Source organism: Lepidochelys olivacea, assembly GCF_965140295.1.
Source record: "Lepidochelys olivacea isolate rLepOli2 genome assembly, chromosome: 1".
NCBI lineage: Eukaryota > Metazoa > Chordata > Testudines > Cheloniidae > Lepidochelys > Lepidochelys olivacea.
The window spans coordinates 83,706,198-83,724,277 of record NC_140411.1 but is presented as its reverse complement, the minus strand read 5'-3'; the positions used below and the strand labels follow the sequence as shown (position 1 = coordinate 83,724,277).

Sequence of the window (18,080 nt, the reverse complement as noted above, 5' to 3'; positions counted from 1 at the left end):
TGTGAACACATTATATGCAACTCTTGCAATCACAAATGCCAATTTTATATATTGGAATCCAGGAAGTGTAATTAGGTTGACATTACAATAGTAAAGCCTATAAAACCAGGTAGCACTGAACTAAGTTAAAGTACATGTGAAGCCCAAGGAGAGGCTAAGATGAATGTAATTGAAATGGTCCAAATAAGTATTTAAAACCACCTCTAAGGATTGTTGCAATTTCTGAATTTCATATGGGCATTTTATATTTGACAAGGTGACATTGTGTAAGAAATGTATTGTAAAACTCTGCTATACTGTAGGAAAATGATTGAATGTAAATATTTCAAGATGTGGACCACTGTTCAAATGTTCCCATAAATCTTTGCCATTGTTTTAGGGGATAATTCTTCATGCATATTTGAGTTGAATTGATAGATCCAGCCCCTGGAAGGGTAATCTTCTGCTTGTTATTGCTTCACTATAACTTTGAGTGGTAGATGTGTTTCATGTATTCACCTCCACCTATACAATATGATTTTTTTTCATTACTAGCCAGTAACTACAATCCTGAATGGGACTATATTTTTACTTTCAAATTAACATGGTGTGTGTTGACAGTACTGTGTCTTCTTGAAACTAGATTAGGAAATTTATTTGTCAAGATTTGAAAAAACATAGCACATCCAATTCTTTCAACATAATATTTTCTCTCTCCACATTTCTTGCAGGTTTGGTAGGTTTACGGCAGCTGCGCTGCAGTCCAAAGTAGAGCAGTGTGAACGTGAAACGAACCGTCTGAAAAAAGCACTGGAAAGAAGTGACAAGTACATAGAAGAACTGGAGGGTCAGCTTACACAGCTGAAAGGATCAAGTGGAGAAACCCAAAATGTGAGTACTGTTAGTGAGAGAGCACTTTTCACAGATAATAAAGGAAATGAAAGCAGTGAAGAAGACATTGCATCATTGAAAAGCCAAGTAGAAAGACTAGAGAGAAAGACTTTAACTACCAGCCAAAGTCCTGACCATCTTGAGCAATTGACAGGTAATGGACTCTTGGATAGCGATGGCACTTGCTCAAACTCTGCTAGTCAAGACAGTTCAAATGGGCCAGACACACACAGTCGTCCAACAAACAAAGAACTATTTTCAGGGTGTCAGGAAGTTCTCCTGGATATAGCTGCTACAAATATGGATGCCTGCTTAGAACGACAGTGGGATAAAGGTGAGGATTGTGCACCATATAAAGATGAAGAACTTTATGAGCTTCCAGCACCATGTACACCTTCTTTGTCTCTCAGTTGTCTCCAGTTGAACACCCCTGATATCAAAGAGAGTCCTGTAGTTAAACAAGAGAGTACAGGGAAGCCATCTGCCTTCCTAAGGAAACTGGAGTTTGATGGTTTTTGTGACACTTCAGATGATTGCAACAAAGGTTCTCCAGAATATAGTGCAAGCCCCTGCAACAGCCAGAAGAAGGTGACTTCTTGTTTTACTTCAGCAAAGCCAGTGTTTTGGAATAGCTGCTCAACAAACTATGCTGAGAACTTAGATTTTGAAGGTTCAGAGCAAAACGCAATCACTAGTCATTCGGGAGACCCATCAGCAAAGTCCAGCGATAGGCATGAACTTCTTTTATCTAAAAGATTACATACTATCCGCTCTTCAGAAATGAACCGCACGAGAACATCCAGTGAAGCATCCATGGATGCTGCTTACCTTGATAAAATTTCTGAGCTGGACTCTATGATGTCCGAATCTGACAATAGTAAGAGTCCCTACTACAACTTTAAGTCCTCTGAGCTTGAGAATCCTTCAAAGTCAACACAGTGTTCTGAACTCCTGAGTGAATCAGATAAGAAGCTGGAAGAAAGGAACAAACAAAACAGTGTAAAATGCCCTGAGTCAAGTGACCAATTGGTAGATTGGAAACCTGCTACATTTTCAATCCTCTCTCCAGCTGGACTAGATATGAGTGAACACTTCCCATTGTTTTCAGGCCGAAATTCGGAAACTAGGGAAAACAAATCTCAGAACTGTTTATTTCAAAGAGAGTTTTCCCAAAGTTTTCTTTTCAGTAACTCGCAAAGGCTATTTGAAGAACAAAAGTTTGGTTCCTCTATTTTTAAGATGTCATCTGAGATTCATAATCTTCACAACCAACTTCAGTCTCCTTGGGCTTCTTCCTTTATTCCTGAAAAGAAACCTAAGAGTGTCAATCAGTCAACCAAAAGAAAAATTCAAAGCAGCCTTTCTAGTGCCAGTCCCTCAAAAACTACTAAAAACTAACTCTCTTGTTAAATTGAAGTTAGTAGTCTTAGTGCCAACATAAGAACATTTAAAAATGCCCAAATGAACTTGATTTCTGGTGAGTTCCATGTGACCTGATTCAGTCCCTTTTGACCAAGTGAAAGCTGAATGTTCTGTCAGCACCCCAAATTGTTTCACTTAAAGAACCATTCAGAGCTTTCTTCTTTGATAGAAGATTTTGTTTTGTAAATCCTTATTTTTTTTTTTTAATGGTCAGGTTATGTGAAGTTCTCTTTGAGCAGCAGTTATGTCCTCCTTGAATATGACCAATTTTAAATGTTCTTGTTTAAACCAATCCTTTATGTGGGAAAGAACTTGCTTTTAAAAGTTTAATTTCCTATGCTACATGGTAATGGTAATTCTTGTAATGCTGCTACTGGTATTAATTGTTCACTTGCCATAAAACACTGTAAAATCTTGTTGTAAAACTTTGCTTCCAGAGGAAACTGCTACTGCTGCTTAGACCTATTTGCATGGCACTGTTCTATACTGAAACTGTAATTAAAGTGTGTATATAACGCAGCAGCCTCTCTCATTTCAGTGTTTCAGCATTTCAGTTAGAAAACCTCTCTTCCTTAAGACTGAAAACAAGGCGCTTTTTTTTTTTGACGTTAAGCACAATTTTTAATTTAGTTTCCACAAAGCATTGTTATTCAGAACATGTTCAGTACGCCTGTGTAGACCATAAAAATGGGTTTGTATGCTAATGACTTGTTTACCTAATGTGCACTGAACATTTTACATTAATACTGTACTGTTTTACATTAATACTGCATGCTTTTCTATGTGAATTGAATAAAAGATGTCATAAGCACCATAATCTTTGATGTTGCCTCAGATATTGGACTAGCACAGGAAGAATTGGGAAAGTTTTTTTTCCTTTTTTTTTTTTGTAATTTTGAAAACTGTGTAAAACTTTTATAAGACTTAAGTTACAATTTTTGAATAAATTCACATTATCTTCCCCCTCCCTGTTGGATGCATTGCCATTCTGGTGTCAGAGTCAATGCAGTTGATGGAAATGGGTTTCAGCCTTTCTGGAGGTGACTTTTCCACTAAGTACTGAATAGGTCAACATAATCTGATGATCTGTTACAGACAGGAGACCCAATTAAGCAGCAAAGCAAGATTGGTCTCTGTGCATTACAATGTACTTTATTGTGTTTAAAATTAAATATGCTTTTTATCTTAGACGTGGAATTGTCATTCTAAACGGACCCCATGATGGCATTTCTTACAAATGGGCAGATCATGTCTATCGATGGATCAAGGACAAGAAATCCATAAACTGTCTTTAGCCCACCTGATTAGAGGGATATGCAGCTGGAAACTCTTTGGACTAACACTTTAATAAAAAGATTGTGGTTCTGTCAACAGTTGGACCTAGAATATATTTTGCATTTTCTGTGTACATGTTCAGCAACAAGTGTGGCTTTACTTTTGTACAAATATCTGTTCCAAAATGTTCACCAATGCCACAAACACAGTATCCCAGCCACAGCTACAAGCCCCAGTACTAGACACCAACCTATTCCGTAGCACCTCTTACTGTAGCTGATGCTGGGTCAATCCCCCAAGAACAGGTATGTTTGTCAATGTACAATTTTAATTTATACTGTTCAAAAATTAAGGGGCCATCCTGTTCTGGACACTAATTCTGAGTGTCCCTAGTTAATGATGTAAATCAGAGGATTACTTTGTGTTAGCACTTTTTCAGAGACCATATTTACCTTCTGTTTAAAATACCATTGCACTGATAGTAAATCGTGCAAGCACACATGCAATTGCCAAATGCTGGGGTTAATTTTTATTTTGATTCTTTGTAGTTGTGTGGCCAAGCTCTTGGGCCTTTGAAATGTAAATTGTGCATATTTTATACTTCATAATCATTCAGTTTATTTTACACCATGTCATTTTAACTTTCATTGAGAGGGTTAAGTAACACCACGAATTGTTGCTGGTGTCTTATCTAAATCAAGTCGGAATATATGAAAATATATATTGTGTAGGTAATCCTGGTGATTTTATCTTTAAGCAGCATTTTTGATAGACATTGTTTAATTTTAGTCATGCAAATGGAAAAAAACATTAAGAACTAAAAAGAAGTGGTAAACGGGCAAAGGTTTAAACTTGTATCCCTGTCTGTCTCATCCACCTCAGCCCCTTATACTCTGCAAACTGAAGTACCTGCTTAACTTTTATGCACTTAGTAGTCATAGGGTATGTCTGCACTGCAATTAAACTCCTGCTGCTGGCCCCTGTTTAACTGTGGTGTAGACATTTGGGCTCAGGCTGGAGCCTGGACTCAGCTTGTCTCTCTCACCAACAGAGTTTGGTCCAACAAAAGATATTACTTCACCCACCTTGTCTCTGTAAAACACCTAACACACTAAAGGGTACTATATCAATAAATAGTAATGTGTAACGTTTCAGAGTAGTAGCAGTGTTAGTCTGTATCCACAAAACGAACAGGAGTACTTGTGGCACCTTAGAGACTAACACATTTAGAGACTACAGCCCACTTCATCGGATGCTCCAGCAACCACACAACAAAAACACTAACCCAGGAACCTACCTTTGCAACAAAGCCCGATGCCAGCTCTGTCCACATATTTATTCAAGTGACATCACCACAGGACCTAATCACATTAGCCACGCCATCAGGGGCTCGTTCACCTGCATATCTACCAATGTGATATATGCCATCATGTGTCAGCAATGCCCCTCTGCCATGTACATTGTCCAAACCGGACAGTCTCTACACAAAAGAATAAATGGACACAAATCGGACATCAGGAATCATAATGTTCAACAACTGGTAGGAGAACACTTCAACCTGTTGGCCACTCAGTAAAACATTTAAGGATGGCAATTTTGCAACAGAAAAGTTTCAAAAACAGACTCCAAGGAGAAACTGCTGAGTTTGAATTAATATGCAAACTAGATTCCATTAACTTGGGTTTGAATAGAGACTGGGAGTGGCTGGGTCATTACACATACTGAATCTATTTCCTTAAGTATCCTCACACCTTCTTGTCAACTGTCTAAACGGGCCATCTTGATTATCACTACAAAAGTTTTTTTTCTCCTGCTGTTAATAGCTCATCTTAACTAATTAGCCGCTCATGGTTTGTATGGTAACTTCCAATTTATCTCTCTGTGTGTGTATGTATGTGTATATATATATATATATATTATAATCCTCTTACTATATGTTCCATTCTATGCATCCCATGAAGTGAGCTGTAGCCCACGAAAGCTTATGCTCCAATAAATTTGTTAGTCTCTAAGGTGCCACAAGTACTCCTGTTCTTTTTGAGTAATATGTAAGCCACTCCTTTTGATTTAAAGTTTACAGAAAGGATTGGTGAAATGTACAGCCTATACAGTGAATCAACTTTTCCAATAGTAAAAAAACCCATAAAATGTGTTTATAGGTTTTGTATTCTTCAGGCTTTTTATTGGTGCTCTCTTCTAATCTTTGGCTGTATTTAATGTTTCACAAATAAATGTATTTAAATACAAGTTAATCTTTGTTAAACTGTTCTTACATATAGTTATGTAGAACTTGTAGGCTCTATCTCTTTCACAAGATATAATACAAATTAAACTGTTGCAGGCTTTGATCTAATAACAAGAAAATAGGCAGCCTGAAGCTTACTAGGAAAATATTGTCTTTCTCAAGTTCTACAAAGTTTTTTCCAAAGTCAGGCTAGGTCCTGCTGAAACAAGCTCCATTAAAATCTTTAATTCTACTGTGTATAATAGCAGTCAGTAAATAGGCAGTTACAAGTAAATTTACTATGTGGTTTGGCTTATTGCAGAAGACATGTAACTTTCAAATTTTCAATGGCAGTGATGGAGATATCCCTGTTCCCTTTTCCTCTTCTGGTGTATAGACCATACATGGCAATATGGTCTTCAGAGAAGAGAAGACCAGAGAGCATCATTAGCACCAATCCTTTCCCTAGTCAATATAAGAAGAAACCTATTTCCTCCCTCTTCTTTTCAAAAGTGAATGTCCCCTGTACCTAAGGGAACCTGCTTTTACTGCTACTTATCACTAAATCAAAGCTGCACATTGACTCCTGTAGTTAACTGCTTACACTATGTCCTGCTACTGGGGGAAGCGCTCTCCAAGGTTTTTTTTAAATTTTTTTTGTTTTGTTTAATTTTGCAAATGTTTCGCTTATAAAATAAGATTCTTTAAAATAATTTGTACCAGTCAGAGTAGTAGATTAAAAGATGGTGTTGGCTGGGGATGAGAGTTGCCCAACTGGCTTCTTAACATTAGGGTCAAAAGTGCAGCCTTCAAATATCTGCTATATGCCCAGAAGCACTTTAGAACACCTGCACAGATAATCTTGGTGAAGGGCAGGGTGTGTTAGAAACTTGGTGACCTAAACTCCTCGTGTAGGGCTGTAACTTCAGTGTAAAAAAAAACCAAAACCAAAGAACTTCACGGGCAAGGTCCCAACTGTTCTCTTGGCCTACATACTGTTATAGGCCTGCGCAAAAGAGTGAGTACACTAATATACAGTACAAGTGATGTAATTCAAACAGTTTAATAAATTATAGATTTCCCTCCACTGTTGGGGTGGTTGTATCAAGCCCTTCACTTGAATACATTTTTACAGACGGCTCTTCAGATAAAGAGTTTTAGTGATGGAAGGGAGGGGAGAAAGATAGCTGGGCAAGACCTGTGTGTGAGATAGGGTTGGGTATGGTGGAAAAGGGAGTGGGGTGGGGAGAGAGGTGCTGGGAGAGAGCAACCCCAGAGAAGCAAATGAAGTTTATTAGAATTATTTTCAGGATTCTGGTACCTCCTACTTTAGCAGGTTGCTTTCAGGTGGCTGTGTGCCTGCTGCCTAGCAAATACCAGAATGCTTAGGGAGAGCAGCAAATTATAGGACAATCAAATGTCAATTGTAATAACTTCCTATTAGCTTAAACTGAGGGCAGTGTTTCCCCCCCCCTTTTTTTTTGTTTGTTTGTTTAACACCTGGGCTAGAATGAAGAGAGAGGAGTAGGGTTCACTTTTATTTCTAGTCAGTTTTATTTTTACACGAATTTTAGTGCCTTAATCTGGGTTACAGCCCCTCAAGAAATTTGTTGGGGTATTTTAATTCCCTTAGAACTGCAAAGCCAAAAGCTTTGGTAATATTTTCCAATGAGCTTAAATTGTGTAAAAACACAATTTTAAATAAGCCCTTTTAAATGTGCCCCCTAAAATTACAGGGGTGTTTCTTTTGAAAGAACTAACAGGGATCAAGGATGAATGCCGGTAGGGCCATAGCTTTCTGTCTTTTAAATATAATTTCCCCTTTCCTTGAGTACTGTTCCTGGTATTTAGTTTCTCCCTTCAAAACAGGACATCAAAGCTGGTCTAGCTGTAGCCTTGGACTAGTCTGGAGTAGATTCTTTCATCAGCACTCAGGCAAATAGGAAGGAGTTCCTTTATTCTCCGTCCCCATCCCCAAACCAATAATGTCACTAAAGCCAGCCCAGCTGTCTACACCTTATAGTCCCGCCATGTCTAGGTTTGGGCTGAAAGTTACACTCTTCACCCCTTGTATTTGCAGTAAACTTCCCTCTGTAGGATGCTTTCACTGACTCAATGAGACCTCGGTTCTTTCGCCTCTGGTCCCCATCCCTCCCCAGCCTCATGAGCAGCACAGAAACCGTTTTTTTTTTTAACTGCTAACAAAACCTGGTGATTAAGACACGAAACTAACAAAGAGTTTTTCTTCCACCTTAACCTTGCACACAAACCTTTAACAAATTAATTAATCCTAATGAATTAACACTTCATTTATTTAAACGCGCTCCAGTTCATGAATTAAATTTTCATGCAGTGATTAAAGGCTGTTAAAATATGCATGATTTCGTTAAAATTTTATAATAAATCAGGGCAATGTGTTACATGACAAGGCAACTATTTCCCAGCCCTTCGGAACGTGCTTTGATTTGTGCAGAGACTGGGAGGCGAGCGCATCGCTCTGTATTTTGGCAATTGAACAGATCTCAGAGCGCCTTTAGATTTAACTTCCGATCGACCTTCTCCTCCGCTACAAGCCCCTCTCTGGGTCGTTTCTTATGTAAGGGTAGGTAGGGACAGACACAGTAGGTATGCTGTCAGGGAGCGCAATCAAAGGGAGATGGAGCAGACAGTGTTCCATTGTCTGTATGTATTATATATGTGTATGTAATATATATATTAAAAAATTAGCAATACATTTACCGACGGTGCTTAAATGATGCTGAAGTGTAATGTGATCTGGAGACTTCTGCTGCAGGCCCTTCCCGGTGTGCTTTTGAATTAGCGTATATCACTTAAGAATAGGAACCAGAAACTTTGCCAGAGTCAGCTAGAACGGCAGTATTTGCTACTGGACCCCGAGCTAGCTGCTCCAGCCCCGTTGTTCTCCCGAAAGGGGACGTTCTGAATTACCTCGGGACCTAACTCACAATCAAGAGTTTCCATTTTTAATATGACAACATTCTACACTTTGGCTGCAAAAGCAATTACGGCAGCTTGTACATCAGTAATTAGCAGGTCTTTGCTGATGTAAGAAAAATCCTCATTAGGTCATGGAAATACTTTTTGTGCATTCACCCATAGGGCTTTTTTTAAAAGAAAGGTAGGTTAGTTTAATCGTCTAAAGGGAGAATAGCTTTTCTACTAAATGGGATATTGACTTTCAGTAAACTTTACCAAAAAACAGGTGCCCTGGGCTTTCTTTTAGTGCTACCACCAACACGCAGGGAAATTTTAGGGGGGACCAAATAAAAAGTCAGTCTAATTCTTGAAGTAAAACTACACCAGAGATTAATACAGGCTGCTCTATAAACCCCTAAATGACTTTTTTAAAAAGTCAGAATATACAGCAAAGTATGATGCGACGTTACAGTTTAATATCCCAAGCTTTAGTATATTCATCTTTTGGGAATCCTAAAAAGGGAAATCAAACACAATGGGTTACAGTAATTAATTTATCAATCGTTTTACTGTGGGAATAAGGGGTTTACTTTATTAGCTCTCGGGATAGGCAGTGGAGTCAATTAATGAAATCTGCCTATTTCTTACTTTTGAAACAGGAGAAAACTACCGGAGACAAGTCAATGCATTCTATAGCTATAGATAGATATATGTGCGTCCCTTTAGCGAGTATGTTTGTCCATAAAAGTGGAGCTACAACATGGTCATATCGCCAGTGAACTCATGCTCGGAGCTTGCAAGTTTATTACCATCAGTATTCATGAGACTGGAAGTACGCACTAGGAATAGGAATAACAGCGAATATTACAATAAAATAAAATATATTGCCAGGCCCCTGAGATGTCCATACCTCTGCGACCCGAGAGAGACTGACTGACTGACTGACTTTGTGTGTGGTTAGGTATGTGTATTTGCAGGTGTAGCCTGGGGCTGTATTGGTGACTGTCAGAGAAACTGGAAAACGAAGAAGAGAAAGAGGTGCACTGAGGACTGAACAACAACTCAGCCTAGACGTATTTGCTCACAAAGCCAGCAGAGAGAGGAGTGAAATCTGAAGTGCAAAACACCACAGTCGGCTGGATCCTGCGCCCACTGAAAAAAATGGTAGTTTTTGCCATTTATCTCAGTGGAAGCAGGATCGGGCTCATTACAGGCTTTCTCTTTTAAAAAGTATCTGAAGGACCGAAAGAGGATTGTGCTTTAAAACCATCCCTTTGAAACGTTTTCTCTTCCTCCCCGCCCTCCACCCCCCGCCCCGCTCTTCACAAACGTGTCCAAAGTACTGCGAACGAGGTTTGGTTTATCTTTTGAGTCAGCCATTTGTTTTTTGATTATACCCGAGGAGCCCCGGAGACTCAAATAATTGCTGAGACTAAAACAAGTGTGAAAGTCCTCGCCTCTCTCTACCTTCCACTCCCGTTCTTGGCCTCTGTTAGAGAGAGATCAGAGAAGAAAGAGTTGATTGAGTCTTAAACTTTGAAACTATGTTCAATGCCTGAAGACTCCAACAGAATAAAAAGAAGGGCAGGACAAAAAACTGGCCACAGAACATTATCCAAACCCGAGTTACCGAATGTACATTAGCAGGCAGGGCCGGGGTATCAGTCCTAAATTCAATGGTCTTTTACAGATTCGGGAACCGACAAACTTGAGTGAATGGGGCATGAGGCAGCATGGGGCCCCGTATCAATGGGGAACTGTCCAGCACAAAAAAGCTCCTGAAAAACATGGTGTCGAGTACCTGCGAGATATTTGCTCTTAACACACTCCCCACCTACTGCATGGGATTTTTGCACAATAAATATGCCCAAGACTATTTGTAACAAAAGAGTGCACTATAACTAGCCTGCAATGCATGTGGATACATCTACAGCCAGGTAGAAGTTGTACTTCCATTGGTGTTTGCCAATCTGAGTAAACCAACAGGCGTTATACTGACATACTGCCCAGACATACTGTCCATTTCCCCTGCTCCTGCGCTAGGTTGTTACCGCTCCAGGAAGACCTGTTACAGGGAGAACACAAACCATTGGCTTCGAACAGATGTTACAGGTGGCGATGGCAGCGGTGGCGGAGGAATAGCTCAGTGGTTTGAGCATTGGCCTGCTAAACCCAGGGTTGTGAGTTCAATCCTTGAGGGGTCCATTTAGGGATCTGGGGCAAAAATTGGGGATTGGCCCTGGTTTGAGCAGGGTATAGGACTAGATGACCGCCTGAGGTCCCTTCCAACACTGATATTCTATGAGTCTATGAAAACCAATCCTAACATTAAAACCCTTAATAATATTCCTCTGGGGCTAAAAAGAGTGAGATGATGAAGTTGCAGGAATACAAAGTCAAGGCTGAGCTTTCCGAAGTAAAGGGAAATAAATGAACCAAAAGGAACTTGAATTGCTGGTCTACCTGGTAAACTTTAAAGCAAAGGCTGCCCGAAATCAACGTCTTCTATATACTTTTTCACCCAGGGCAGATATACCCAAGGCTACATTCTCTACTTATAACTGTGAATAAACGTATTGGTTTGTGGCAACCCAAGTTGGCCTGCTACAATGCAGGCGCCATCTAGAAGTGGTGCAATCGCTACCACGTGTCAGTCTTTCCCAACCAGCTAAAACCGAAGGGTGATATTATTGACACTACGGGCCTTCTGACTAAAGGTCGAAAGCTCACGGAAGGCTGCTGTAGAGGTAAGAAGTTAAGGGTTTACAAAGAGGAGCCCGGAATCCGCGGTGTGATGAGCAGCCTCAGAATTTGTAGCCGGAGAGAGGAGAGTCCGTGGCTCTGGCTCATGTACAGATTTCATCATTTCTAGTGGACTCTCGCCTAGTGTGCCAATTCCTAACCGCCACCACCACCTTCCTCTAGGCACAGGTTCTCTCCTTTCTCCTGCACGCCCTTAAAAAAAGCCACTGTAACTGACGAGTATAAGAAATAGAACCACTAAACACGTGTGGGCCAAGCATATCTACCTGTTTGTCACTATATCCATTTGTGTATGCGGTCGGATCTGGAGAACATACTACATGATATCTTGGCTTGCGAGAAGGGGAAAAAGTAAGCCCATGGAATAATCCATAGACAAAACATGCCATTTTCTCCTTCTTTTATCATCACTTTAACAATCTTCATTAACACTGAGCCTTCCATCTACCAATGTACACTGGTGAGTTTACTTGGCCAGCGTTCTGGCTAACCAGATACATTTGTCCAGCTCTGAGTGTCTCCATCTTCAGCGTCAGGTCAGAAGCCCATTGTCTTTGTATGGCTGATTGGTTTACCGTTATATCTATTCTATTGGCAAAGGAATGTGGGTTGCTTTGCATCAGGCTCCAGCACGCATTTTCACCTCAAAACAATGTATCAAATGCACCATTTCCCCGGGTGCTGATCCTCAATTTATAAAACATAGCAGCTCAAAAAGCTACGGTAATTCATGAATCGTTAATAAAAGCATGTTAGTTATCATTTTGTTCCTCTTAAACAATGATTTCGATACAGGTTTCCCCCCTTAAAACCAGAATGTGTCAGTTTCTAGTTCATCCCCCTCCTAGATAAAGTTGCATTCAGCAATCCCTGGGGAGACAATAATGGATGGAGACCGGCTCCCTCTCGCATCCTTTTCTTTCTTTCTTTCTTTCTTTCTTTCTTTCTTTCTTTCTTTCTTTCTTTCTTTCTTTCTTTCTTTCTTTCTTTCTTTCTTTCTTTCTTTCTTCCTTCCTTCCTTCCTTCCTGGCTGGATGAGAAACTGGAGAAAGCCATATGATGACAAATGTGGACTTTACTTGGGATTTTAATAAGTACTTTGTATATGTGTGTGTTTGAGGGGGGTATATGTATATATGCATAGTATATGAATATGTATATATGTACATAGACGAATCTCAATGAATGAGAGATACAGCTATTCCGACACTCTTTAAGGGTGGCACATGGCAGATCGGTTATCAGATCACTGCCTCAAACAAACACCCGGCTGCTTTTTCCTGGTGCCTGTCTTTAGCACTCCTGGAGCAGACGTGATAACATCTGGGCTATCACCCAGGGTTATCATTAGAGTGCCCCAGTGGACTGGCTTCACCTGTGTTGTTCCCTTCGGATTCAAATTAATCCCAGTTGTTGATCATAAACGTGAGAGACACATTTACAGGTTGATTAATTAAGGGGTTTGGCTGCCACCGGTTTTAACTACATGCAGTTAATTTGAGAATTCCACTCTAAAAAAGATCGGGCCATAACCCAAAATATTAGTCATCAATATATTTGTGAATCTTTACTCTATTCTTTCTTCCTAACCGTTTCATCTAAATGCAACACTAAAACTGGGAAGAAACACAGACAAAAATAATTGCAACAATGTTATTTTCCAGCCTCTTCCTCCTTTTCCTTTCTGCAGTAATGTCTATAAAGGCGATTCAGACTAGCTTCCCTGTGTTCTCTCTTCATAAAAGAAACCAAACTACCCGTAGTTTTAAAAATAAAAAGGCTTTGTGATTATTTGATGCTTCAAGTCATGCCGGAGTGAGACGTGGGTTTTTCACACGACTAAGAAGAGAGATTTTACAGGCTGCAAAAAAGGAAACGCACAATTTCATTTCAACAGTGTTTCCCATGTAGAAAGCACCTGCTCCTTGTGGGCTAAGTGGCTGTCACTAGCGGTGCCTGACACAATAATATTTGCAACAAAACTAGATGGGGAGGGGGGAATGAAATTATATGGAAATCAATAGACCCTGACTGCTTCAAACCAATGTCTGTCACAATGATTATTCTCAAGGAGCCTATTTAGAATTCTTAAAAGTAACAGGCTTAGGCTGGAAAACTGTCCCTTTCTGTGTTGAGAGTCCTCAGCACAGGGACACACACGTCTCTCTGAAGGACTACACAGGAGCCCAGGGAATTAACACCTCTTTCGCTACAATCCAGTTATTATTTTAAATAATGATAACTATATGTAACTAGACACCATGTATAAGCCAAGTAGGAAATCAGATATGGGCATTACAAGTACCAGCACCTAAGCATGCACAAACCCAGAGAGAGCTGTATAGCCATGCACACTGCATTGTGTTGCGTGTGAGATCTGGGCGTGTATACATGTACGTGCATTAGACGCAGGTGCACGTGCAGGCCCAGAGTACGCAGATGCGCGCGTTGGTGGCCCTGTGTCCGATTAGAAAGGCGAGCAGTGCGCGTGTGTTGCAGCCACAGGTGTAGCGCCTGCACTGCCCTTCCATCCTGGTGGTCATTATAAGAGCAGCTCTCAAACTCCGGCACCGCCGCGCCGTGCAGGCGCGCAAGGAGATGCAACAAGGCGCAGGGAGGGAGAGAGCGGGAGGGCGGGGGGAGGAGGAGGCAGGGGGAGACAGCTGATGTCTCTCAAAGCCGGAGCGCCCAGCTCTCGCGAGAGGGTCCGTAGCCACGAGATGTGGGGCTCAGGTGTAAGCGGAGCGCATCTCAGCCCAGCGCTAGGATAGAGCAGACAGATAAGTGAGACCGAGAGGGCTGGAGGGAGTCTCACTGCGCGGTCCTAGGGAGCTCCAAGAAACAGCGGTACCAGCAGTGGGAGCTGCCGCTGCACCCTCATCCCCCGCAGGAGGAGAGCGCCCGGAGAGCACTTTTCCCCTTACTTCAGGAGTGTTTGTGGATTTACATGCCAAGCCTTCAAGATGATGTCCATGAACAGCAAACAGCCGCATTTTGCCATGCATCCCACCCTCCCCGAACACAAGTACCCCTCGCTGCACTCCAGCTCGGAAGCAATAAGAAGAGCCTGTCTACCAACTCCGCCGGTAAGGGGCAAGCCGCTGCATCTCTCTCTCTGTCTCTCTCTGTCTCTTTCTCTCTCTCTCTCTCTCTCCCCCTGTACACTGCATGTATGTGCACTAATAAAAAAACCGCTGCGAGGCACATTTTGACAAGCGGCGCTTAATGTTTTTTTCATGTCCTCCTCTGCAATCATCTGAGCGCCTGTGATCTTTTTTGAAAGCGGTGTTCACACGAGTCTCCGACTTCCTCCACTTTCGGTATTAATTTTTATGACTCGGCCTCTGAAAGGAATGTTCTGTATGCGCGCTGGTGTTTGACACAATTCCCCAGCTGAGAGTTACATATCCATTTCTTCTTCTCCCTTCTTTTCTTTTTCTTTGCCCCCTCCCCCCGCTTTCTGGTTCCCTCCTCTCTCTGCTCCCTTCTTTGCTGCTCTCCTCCACTCCTTGCCCGGCTTCCTCCTCTCTTTTTTCCCACCTTCCTCCTCTCTTTATTTTCTCTTCTACTCCCACTCCCGGGTCTGCTCCCTTTTATTCGCCCCTCTCTCGGCTCCCCCATTTCCTCACTCCCCCTCTCCTTGGGCTCCCCTGTGGGCTCCCCTCTCTTCTCCCTCCCTCCCTGGCTTGCTCCCCCCTTTCCGTTCCCTCCTGCCCGGTCTTCCCCCACTATATCCCCCCATCTGCCCCTGCTTTCCCCACCCTCCACTTTCCTCTCTTCTCTCTGCCCCACTTCGCCTCCCCTCTCTCCTCGGCGTTTACCCCCTCCCGCGTCTCTCTCCCATCCCACTCCCCTCCTCTCTGCCCCCCTTTCTGCCCCCCTATGCCCCCCCTTTTCTGTCGATTGCAGTTGCAGAGCAATATCTTCGCCAGCCTGGATGAGACCCTGCTGGCCCGGGCCGAGGCTCTGGCGGCCGTCGACATCGCCGTGTCCCAGGGCAAGAGCCACCCCTTCAAGCCGGACGCCACCTACCACACCATGAACAGCGTGCCGTGCACTTCCACCTCCACCGTGCCGCTGGCGCACCACCACCACCACCACCACCATCACCACCAGGCGCTGGAGCCCGGGGACCTGCTGGACCACATCACCTCCCCGTCGCTGGCGCTCATGGCCGGCGGCGGGGGGCACGAAGGGGCCGGCGGGGGCGGAGGCGGTGGCGGCGGCGGCGGAGGTGGAGGGGGAGGAGGCGGCGGCGGCGGCGGGGGGGGGTTGATCTCCACCTCGGCCCACCCCCACTCGCACATGCACGGCCTGGGCCACCTGTCGCACCCGGCCGCCATGAACATGCCCTCGGGCCTGCCCCACCCGGGGCTGGTGGCCGCTCACCACGGCGCGGCGGGGCAGGTGGCCTCGGCGGTGGTGGGGGCGGCCGGCCTGGCCTCCATCTGCGACTCGGACACGGACCCCCGCGAGCTGGAGGCCTTCGCCGAGCGCTTCAAGCAGCGGCGGATCAAGCTGGGCGTGACCCAGGCCGACGTGGGCTCGGCCCTGGCCAACCTGAAGATCCCCGGCGTGGGCTCGCTGAGCCAGAGCACCATCTGCCGCTTCGAGTCGCTCACCCTGTCCCACAACAACATGATCGCGCTCAAGCCCATCCTGCAGGCCTGGCTGGAGGAGGCCGAGGGCGCCCAGCGCGAGAAAATGAACAAGCCCGAGCTCTTCAACGGGGGCGAGAAGAAGCGCAAGCGGACTTCCATCGCCGCCCCGGAGAAGCGCTCCCTGGAGGCGTACTTCGCCGTGCAGCCCCGGCCCTCCTCCGAGAAGATCGCCGCCATCGCCGAGAAATTGGACCTGAAAAAGAACGTGGTGCGGGTTTGGTTTTGCAACCAGAGACAGAAGCAAAAAAGGATGAAATTTTCCGCCACCTACTAAGCAAACCAACAAAACCAACGCGCCAAGTTTCCATCCCCTGGAGTGTGGGCCAAGGGAGGGGACCGAGGGGGGGACTGTTGGGGGGCTGGGAGTGAAGGGAGGGAGATTGCGGGGCGGGGGGGGGGTGCGAGTGGGAGGGGAGATTGTGGAAAGGACGAGCGGGCTGGAGGAACCAGTGGACTTCTTGTTTGACCAGAGACACTCTCAAAATCTCCTGGGGACCAAGGAACAATGTTGGGGAGAGAAAACAACAACAACAAAAACAACAAACTTCTAAAGGAAAAGAAACGAGAACAACAAGAAGAAGAGCAAAAGTAAATGCTCTAGAAATCCATGGGGGGCACTTCTGCAGGCTGATCGCCCCCTTTACAGGAAGAGAGCGCGAGAACAACCCAAGCGTAAACACACAGAGACACACACAAAACTTACAAATAAATAGATTTAAAAAAAACAAACAAACCCTAAGTCACCAATTTTAAAAGGAAAAAAACCAAACCACAACCCAGAAGGTGAAACTATTGGTGATGATGCTCGTTGTTTTTGTTTGGGTCTCTTTTTGTTCTTTTGTTTTTAACTATGTTTTTTATGAGGCTTCGTGATGGTTCTTCTCTGTGTGACTGCGGGTTTGGAGAGGGGTGTTTTTGCAGTTCCCAAGTCGGTTCGGTGCCTGGGGGGATGTGGTAGGGGGAAAGAGAAAGAGATTCTGGCCCTTGTTTCACAAACATTAGCTAGCTAAGAGTGAATGCTCAATCACTGGCTTTATACTCCGGGAAATTTCCCCCTTCTTCTGCCCTCCCTCTGCTAGGGAAGCCAACCATTTTTATAACGAGCTATATAAAAAGTTACTTGCTCCTTTGTTCCTTTTCCTCCCTGTATGTGCTTTGTGTTTATGTCTAGAGAGAGATCCATATCTCTATAGAGATACATCTAGCTAGAGATACAATGCAGACGTTAGCTGTTATACTGCACTGGCTGCCCTGTTAACGTTAGAAGAAAACATGCGCTGAGTCATTAAGTCTCGGGGTTAAATGTGTCCTTCCCCTCTGGCATCTCTTCCAAATCTGTTGGAGAGGTTTAGCGGATTGCGGTGGTAGAAGGTTTCCTGTTAGTAACAGGGTTTATTTTACTAAGTAGGCAAGCGAAATCACCATTATAAAGAGGCAGGATATGAAACGACATTTATTTCTGCGGGGTCTGCATGTTGAGGGGGAAAACGTTTGGGTTTAAAAATCGTTTATTGTAAATAATAAACGTTAGGTAGAGGAATTGTTTTGTATGGTTACATTTGCACTATTCACGGTCTCCCAAATTGGAAAGCAAAACAATTATTCCGTATTATTAAAGATAAAGGTGCATTATATCTCGGAGATTGGGGGGCGAGGGGGGAAAGAGAGATGGCCAGAGCTCGTTGGATAAAATACCAGCTGTGTGCAAAAGACATTCACTGGGTCTGGTGTTATTGGAAAGGCTTTAAAAACAAGGCATTTCTGAAAAGAAAACACCCTGCTGTTTAAAACAAACAAACAAAGACTGAAACCATGCATGACCTAAAAAAGGCACAGAAAGATCCCTGATAAGGTCTCGCTATTATTTATTTATTTATTTATTTATTTGATTATTTAATTATTTTGTGTATCATTGTTTGCAGCGCAAA

General features: G+C 43.4%; 2 protein-coding genes across 3 annotated transcripts in view; both read left to right on the top strand.

The window, feature by feature from the left end:
• OBI1 (ORC ubiquitin ligase 1) overlaps nt 1-3,130 on the top strand; it is a 32,312-nt gene extending 29,182 nt beyond the window's left edge. For both annotated transcript variants that reach the window (XM_084617945.1, XM_084617946.1), the window contains exon 6: nt 711-3,130. In XM_084617945.1, the coding sequence (XP_084474071.1) occupies nt 711-2,268 (1,558 nt within the window). In that variant the 3' untranslated portion in view covers nt 2,269-3,130. The remainder of the gene's footprint in view (nt 1-710) is intronic.
• Nucleotides 3,131-14,283: 11,153 nt separating this feature from the next.
• Nucleotides 14,284-16,471, top strand: POU4F1 (POU class 4 homeobox 1). The gene is made up of 2 exons (XM_084618610.1): nt 14,284-14,577; nt 15,401-16,471. The coding sequence occupies exons 1-2, from the start codon at nt 14,455-14,457 to the stop codon at nt 16,424-16,426; spliced, it is 1,149 nt and encodes a 382-aa protein (XP_084474736.1). The 5' UTR covers nt 14,284-14,454; the 3' UTR covers nt 16,427-16,471.
• The last annotated feature ends 1,609 nt before the right edge of the window (nt 16,472-18,080 follow it).

Coding starts and splice junctions, on each gene's coding strand:
- POU4F1 (XM_084618610.1), top strand. CDS start 14,455: ATGATGTCCATGAACAGCAAACAGCCGCATTTTGCCATGCATCCCACC. Junction 14,578..15,400: donor CCTGTCTACCAACTCCGCCG/GTAAGGGGCAAG, acceptor TGTCGATTGCAG/TTGCAGAGCAATATCTTCGC.